The 8,272-nt window shown below is 37.8% G+C and overlaps 1 protein-coding gene across 9 annotated transcripts in view; it reads right to left on the bottom strand.

Annotated features, from left to right (window-relative positions):
• Positions 1-8,272, bottom strand: part of LOC106874300 (uncharacterized) — a 373,269-nt gene that overhangs the window by 133,492 nt on the left and 231,505 nt on the right. For all 9 annotated transcript variants that reach the window (XM_052974178.1, XM_052974177.1, XM_052974184.1 and 6 more), the window contains 2 exons: positions 1,212-1,384; positions 484-631 (listed from right to left, as the gene is read on the bottom strand). In XM_052974178.1, the coding sequence (XP_052830138.1) occupies positions 484-631; positions 1,212-1,384 (321 nt within the window). The remainder of the gene's footprint in view (positions 1-483; positions 632-1,211; positions 1,385-8,272) is intronic.

Below are 8,272 nucleotides of genomic sequence, written 5' to 3'. Positions count from 1 at the left end.
ATATATATATATACATATATATATATATATATATATATATAAACATATGAATACTCACGTATACACACATGTACATACATATATATGCACATATGTACAACCACTAGTTCAGTTGTCCATCCAGACACCATGTGTTATATTGCCAAAATACCACTGCAGTGAATATAATGATTAAGTGAATATATATAAAAATATCTATATAAATAAAGATAAGACCGTTATTTTAAATAGCGATCAAATCTAGTGGCAGCATGGGAAGAAAAAAACCTTATAGGTTATAGTAATTATTAAAATTATAAATAAGGTTTGAAATAGCATTCAAAACCTGACTCAAAACCTGACTCTAAAACCACATCAAGTATTCATTCTTCCCATGCTGCAAGAAACAGAATCGAAGATAAATGTATAGAAATAAGAAAGTGGAAGAGAAAGAGAGATAGAGAGAAGTAAGAAATGATAGAAATATTGAAAGGATGTGTAAACCTTCAAAATAACGAATTTCAGCCTTAAGTCCACAGTATCCAGGATAAATCTTGCCAGTGAAGTATTTCATGGTGATGGTATCTTTACTAGTATACACTCTCCGCATAATTTTTTGAGAATTGTTAAATACTGAGGATCCAAATGCAATCTGAAATAAAAGGTGAATTCATAAATGCCTATGGATACACAATGTAGTTTTTCACATCAGTCAAACACTATCATTTAATCTATTAACAATCATACTTTGTGACTCTCATAATGTTATTTGCTTCACACCTATATCATTATATATATCATGATGTACCACACATGGAAAAATATGTATGTCATGTGTTTACCATATAGAAGGAATAATAGCTAGTGTATATTGTATAACAACATATAAAATAGAAGATATATTATATAAATGAGAGAATTGACTATATTGATGATAGTTAGGTATGTCATGTGATCTACCATAGCAACAGAAATAAAAGGTGTAAGTATTAGTTGACTGAAAATTTCATATCACATCACATCATTGTATATTATTATACAATGTATCAGATTGTATGCCATCAATCACATGAACAACTATATCATATCACAATATATATCAAAATTGATATTGTACCATATCAAATCAGTTATATTGCATGACAGCCAAGAGAGGGATATGAAAGTAACAGTTATCCTTATCAAATTCTCCAGGAAAGTACACGAAGATAAAGAGTAAATAGTATACTTACGACAACATAGCAGTCAGCACAACAGAGGTAATTGGTAAAAATTAGCTGAAGATGACCAGAGGTGGTAAACTTTTTAACATAGTACTTGAAAATCTCATCACTTGGTGGATAGTTGGAAGGTAATTGGAGGAGAGTTATATTAGTGGCACTAGCAAATTTGGTCTCCAACTTTTCTGGAAGAGGAGTAATAAAATCATAAGAAATAATAAAATAGCAAAATAATTAAATACTTTTTCGCAAGGATCACAATTTGACCTAAAGTTTTTATTGGATTGTTATTGTGAGTTGTTTAGCCCCAGACAACCACAATCAAACAGATCTATGACATTCCAACCATGACCATTACTTCTAGAAACATGGCTCCAGGGTAATTTATGTAATGCCTTCTTTTCTAAGACAGTAGAATGTGATTTAATAATTCAAATATTTTATGTATGAACAATTTTATCATTTATTACAAGTTTCTAATGGATCAGTCCCTGGTTTACTGAAAATAACAAGAGAGTGTCTAACTAGATGCAGAACAAATATCAAAGAAATTTGTTTATCGAGCATCAGGTTTCCAGTTTTTTTGCCAATGTTCATAATTGTTCATCCACTTCGATATAAAAAAAGTCAATTTTCAGCACATTTGTCCATTACAGGCAGTTTTATATTCAGCCTGTATGACTACTGGATATAGAAGGCTTCTATCCTTTACACAGCCTGATGAGAGATATAATTCTTAAGACAGAAGCATCTATAATGTAATAAAATACTAACTATGAGGTAAGATTGCATGTATTTCCTTTATATTGTCTATCAAAGATCTTTTCCATTTGTTCTCTTGCTCTATAAATTTCTATCATGTGTGAATAGGTTGGCAAGAAAGTAATTTCGGTTTTTCATTGTGAAAAAAAAGTCATTTTTTTTTTCATACAAAGAATGAAGTTTAATGATTTATATATTTTTCATTTTGTTTGATGTTCTTTTGCCATCTTTCTGGCAACTTCATGATTCCATGCTCATAAAAATGCTAGTCCTTATCAGCCAAAAACTGAAGCAAGTGTTATTCAGGTTGTCATCATTATTGAAACTTTTACCATTCAAAGAATTTTGCAAACTTCAAAATAAATGGTAATCTGATGGTGCAAGGTTAAGGCTGCATGGTGGATGTAACATCACTTCCCAACCAAGCTCCAGTAATATTTTATGAGTTAGCAAAGATGTGTGTGGTTTAGTGTTGTCATAGTGGAATGCGATTCCTTTACAATTTTACAATTCTGACCGTTTTCCTTAGATTGCTTCCTCCAGTTTCATTAGCTGTTGACAGTAAACATCTGAATGGATTGTTTAGTTCCTTGGAAGCAGCTCAGAATACACAACACCTTTGTAATCCCACCAAATTGACGATATTATATTTTTTTGATACAATTCAGCTTTTGATGTGGTTTGTGCTGGTTCGTTACACCTGGACCATGATTGTTTTCGATTGATGTTATTGTAGGCAATGGTTAACTACTTTTTGAAGTTTGATGTTCAAGCTGGTAATCATGGTCCGGGCCATATTTTACATTGTCTGGAGTTTCTACCTATCACAATGGAGCCCAGCAATTTCCTTAAATAGATCAGTTTTTCTCCACTTAGGGAGTCTAGCTTGCATTTGCATCAGGAAGCTATTTGCTCGCTTTCTCTGCATTAGGACAATGAAATTCCTCACTGCTGATATCACCACTATTAGCTCTTACTGCATCTAACGTTGACAACGACAACATTTTAATTCATCCTTTCACATGTAAACTCACTAAATGAATATGACTTAGCGTTCCTACAGAAACCTTCATTTACCTTATACAATGTTTAAAGTCATTTCACATTCATAGAACACTTGTAATGTATGTATTAGCAGTCCTTTTGGTATAGTAGATTTTTGCTATTCTTGTTTATGTCTCCTCACAGACATGTATATTCTAACAACTTGCTTCTTAAATTTTGCACCTCTCTTGTTCAATAAACACTGATTAAACTTGCAAAGCTGCTTATTTTCTCCTTTTGATTTTTAATGTTTATTTTAATGGGTTACCAAACTACCAGTTTGGTTTCCTGGCTAAAATGGTAATGACAAACTTTTAAGTGTGCTTGACACTTTATAAGTATGAAAGGGATTAAAATTTTGATACTCTGTATCAAAGGTTCTGACAGGAATAGGCAGAAAATCAGAGCTCGAGACAAGAAGACACTTTTGACCAATCAGAATTCTGTTTACATAATTAGCTTGATTGGTCATCTTCCTCTGTTGGTTGAGTAAAGTGTCATCCAAGCTGATGTTTATTGGTAATTAAACTTATTTTGCAACACCTGAACACATTTATCAGCTTTGTTTTTGTTGATAAGAATTATCAACAACTTTTCCTGTGATTATGATTTGAGAAGACATACAGAAGTATGCTAAAGATTGGACACAATTTCTTGTGGGCAAGAAATGCAAAATAAAGTTTATTATAAACAACACAAACACTTCCTAATTTAATAGCTTTCAATGTGATACCTGTTAAACAGACATTATCTTCATTTATTGAAAATTTAATAAAATCTAATCATAAGTAAGTGAAATTATGTTAAATACAACTAAATTGAAAACCTTTTCCTTCCTGGTCATATCAGCAATTCTGAAAATTTTGGGGTGCAAATTTTACACAAGAAGAAGCTTTTTTTAACAATTTTTATCCTGATAATCACTTGTGTAAATTACACAGGCGCACACATTACATGGCTTTTTATGGTAAATATATGTATCATCATCATCATCATCATCATCGTTTAACGTCCGCTTTCCATGCTAGCATGGGTTGGACGATTTGATTGAGGACTGGTGAAACCGGATGGCAACACCAGGCTCCAATCTAATTTGGCAGAGTTTCTACAGCTGGATGCCCTTCCTAACGCCAACCACTCAGAGAGTGTAGTGGGTGCTTTTATGTGTCACCCGCATGAAAACGGCCACTGGCAACGATCTCACTTGAGAACCCTACAAAGGCCAGTCAGGCGGTACTTGTGTATATATATATATATATATATATATATATAGGTATTCCGAGTTGTAAGACAGTGTATGAGAAAGAACCGTGATGTCGTAGGAGAGAAATGTGCCCGCGTGGATGATGGTTCACTTGCATTAAACGAGGCTGCAAAGAGAGAGGTTTGGAGACACCACTATAAAAGGTTGCTAAATAAAAAGAATGAATGGGAAAAAGAAAATATGCCGAATGCCAACCCAATAGAGGGACCAGCTATTTGAATTGACAGTACCTTGGTAGTTAGAGCAATTAAGGGTATGAAGACAGGGAAAGCCCCCGGCCTATCAGGAATCACTGCAGAGATGCTCAAAATATCTGGCAGTGTCGGCTATAGCCTAGTCACCCGTATTGTTAATCAGGTGATACATGAAGAAGTCATACCCAATGACTGGTGTAGTAGCACTATAGTCAACTGCTACAAAGGTAAAGGTGATGCTTTAGATACAAATAATTACAGAGGTATCAAGCTGTTGGATCAGCTAATGAAGGTCATGGAGAGGGTCATAGACCAACTAATTAGGGAGAGAGTGAGTCTAGATGAGATGCAGTTTGGGTTTGTGCCTGGGAAAAGCACCACTGATGCTATATTTCTGGTAAGACAGCTGCAGGAGAAATACCTAGCAAAAGATAAACACGGTGAAGAATTCCGAGTAGGGGTAGGGATCTACCAAGGATCTGTCCTCAGCCCCCTATTATTCATCATAGTCCTCCAGGCAATCACACAGGAATTCAAGACAGGATGCCCCTATACTGATGACCTTGCTCTAATTGCTGAGTCGCTATCAGAACTAGAGGAAATGTTTTAGGTGTGGAAGCAAGGATTAGAATTGAAGGGCCTTAGAGTCAACCTAGCTAAAACCAAACTCTTAATAAGTAGGAAGGCTGACAAACTGTAGATGGCCCTGCTCAATCTGTTGGAAAGGTGTAGGTAGAAACTCAATAAGATGTACCCAGTGTAAGCTATGGACACATAAGAGGTGCAGCAATATCAAAGGAAGGCTAATTGGGAAGATAGCTTTGTATGTGGCAAATGCTCAGGTGCTATAAACACTGAAAATGTGCAGAGAACAGCTTCTGTCACATTCCAGGGAGAAAAACTAGAAGTAGTTGATAGCTTCCGTTACCTAGGGGACCAAGTCAGTAGCAGGGTGGGTGGGTGGATGCTCTGAAAGTGTAGCTGCTAGAATAAGAATAGCCTGGGCAAAGTTCAGAGAGCTCCTACCTCTGCTGGTGACAAACGGCCTCTCACTCAGAGTAAAAGATAGACTGTATGGTGCATGTGTACAAACAGCCATGCTACATGGCAGTGAAACATGGGCTGTGAATGCTGAGAACATGCGTAAGCTTGCAAGGAATGAATCCAGTATGCTCCGATGGATGTGAAATGTCAGTGAGCATACATGACAGAGTGTAAGCACACTGAGTGAAAATTTGGGTTTAAGATGTGGTGTGCAAGAGAGACAACTGCACTGGTATGGTCATGTGTTGCAAATAAATGAGGACAGCTGTGTGAAAAAGTGTCACACCCTAGCAGTTGAGGAAACTTGTGGAAGAGGTAGACCCAGATAAACCTGGGATGAGGTGGTGAAGCACGACCTTTGAACATTGGGCCTTACCGAGGCAATAACTTGTGACCGAGACCTTTGGAGATACGCTGTGCTTGAGAAGACCTGACAAGCCAAGTGAGACCATGGCCCATGGCCTATGCCAGTGGGTGTAACCAGCCTACTTATGAATACCCCTCATTCATTGGACAATAAACTTTGCTTGCAAAGACCTATTGAGGCAAGTGAAATCAAAATCAAAATCACTGACATGGCCAATGACAGTACCGCCTGATTGGCACTTGTGCCAGTGGAACGTTAAAAGCACATCCGAACGTGGGGTGTAACTGGCCCACTTATGAGAACCCCTCATTCATTGGATTTTACATGCGAAGACCTGCTGAGGCAAGTGGAAACAAATCAAAATTGCTGACGTGGCCGATGACAGTACCGCCTGATTGGCACTCATGCCAGTGGAATGTTAAAAGCACAACTGAGTGTGATCATTGCCAGGGCCACGGATTGGCTCCCATGCCGGTGGCACGTGAAAAGTACCATTTGAGCATGATCATTGCCAGCGTTGCCTTACCAGCACATGTGCCAGTGGCACGTGAAAAACAACATTCAAGCATGGTCATTACCAGAGTCACCATATTGGCTCCTGAGCAGGTAATATGTAAAAACACCTTTTGAGCGTGGTCGTTGCCAGAACTGCCTGACTGGCCCTTGTGCTGGTGCCACGTAAAAGCACCCACTACACTCTCAGAGTGGTTGGTGTTAGGAAGGGCATCCAGCTGTAAAAACTTTGCCAGATCAGATTGGGCCTGGTGCAGCCTCTGGCTCACCAGTCCTCAGTCAAACCACTCAACCCATGCTAGCATGGAAAGCAGATATTAAACGAGGATGATGATGATGATGATGATGATGATATATATATCATAATCATCATCATTGATAGTTTGACAGGATCCAGTGAGCTACAAGGCTGTGTCAAGCTCCAATATTAACTTTGGCATAATTTCTATAGCCAGATGCTTTTCTTAATGCCAACCACTTCACAACGTGCTTGTTCATGTCACCAGCTCTAGTGAAGTTGCTGTGTGATTTGCAAACACGAAAAAGAACAGGGAGAAAAGAAAAGGAAAAAGCTCCTACTACTAAGAGGGGAGTGCTTGAAAGGGGAAAGTGTTTGTAGGTGGCTTTATACCAGATGTTGAAAGGTTAAAGCATAATAGGACAAGCACAGATGTCTTGTTATAGAAGAGATACATAGCTGAAGGAGATAAAAGGGAGGTATGAGGTGCCAGAGCAAACTCTCAAGGTACAAGAGGGTGAACATAAGAAAGAATACAGACAGTGGGTCATAGGACGGAATGAGAAAGTGGGTATTTTCATAAGAATGCAAGGTGGGAAGTAACAGGTGGTTAACAATGGGGATAGGTATGAATTACTGAATGATAAACAGAGTGGAGGTTCAATTGAAAGGAAATACTAGTATGGAGAAGGGTAAGGTGGGAGATATAATGGTAGCTCAAGTAGGAGAGTAGATCAGAATGTAGTGGGATGATGTGCAAAGTGTAGGAACAGTAGAAAGAGAGATATAGACATGCAGACATGCATAAGGGGTTACAGTAAATGGGCCAAGTAGTAACACAGATGGAAGTGTAATAGGTATTACAGGATGAGAATTGGAGGGAAATATTTGATGTGACAAAGAGAGAGGAGGGGGTTCGGGCCCTGCACACACAACAAAACTGATTGATTTTAAGATAGCATTTTTGCTGTGTTTTTGAGTAAAGTAAAATGCCAATCTCCTTGGTCCTTTGTCATCTTCTCTGTAATGCTCAACATCTTGAGATCAGCCTTTTATACTTTGTCACATGTCTTACTGGGTCTACCTCTTTTACAGCAACCAGCACTTTTTTAATGCAACTTTCCTCATCCATATGACCAAACCAGCAGTCTTCTCTTTTTCACACTACATCTGATACCTAACTTCACTCTCAATACATTAGCATTTTTTGAACTTGCACAAACATTGCACATCCAACAGAGCATACTAGCTTCATTCTTTTCTAGTCTTCATATGTCCTCTGTATTCAGGGCTCACTACCATGTATCATTATTGTACATACACAAGCATCATACAATCTAAGCAGTGGCGGATGCAGGGGTGATGTCCTAGTTGCTTGGGCAACACCTTTTCAAGCCGAGCCAAACTCCAAAAATCAGGACCAAGGTTTATTTCCAGCAGTTTCACAGCTTTACTGTTTTATATATATATAGTCCGCTACAACAAAGCTAGAATACATAAAAATGTGTCCATGAGTTATGAAATGTGATAGCCACATTATGTAGTATATCCCCAAAACTTTTGGGCAACACTCCGAAAAAAAATCCTGGAGCCTCCCTGCTGAAGAGAGAGAGAGAGAGAGAGAGAGAGAGAGAGAGAGAGAGAGAG

The sequence above is a fragment of the Octopus bimaculoides genome, chromosome 17, assembly GCF_001194135.2.
Source record: "Octopus bimaculoides isolate UCB-OBI-ISO-001 chromosome 17, ASM119413v2, whole genome shotgun sequence".
In the NCBI taxonomy this organism is placed as follows: domain Eukaryota; kingdom Metazoa; phylum Mollusca; class Cephalopoda; order Octopoda; family Octopodidae; genus Octopus; species Octopus bimaculoides.
The sequence above is the reverse complement of the archived record's forward strand: the minus strand, read 5'-3'. Positions and strand labels throughout refer to the sequence as shown.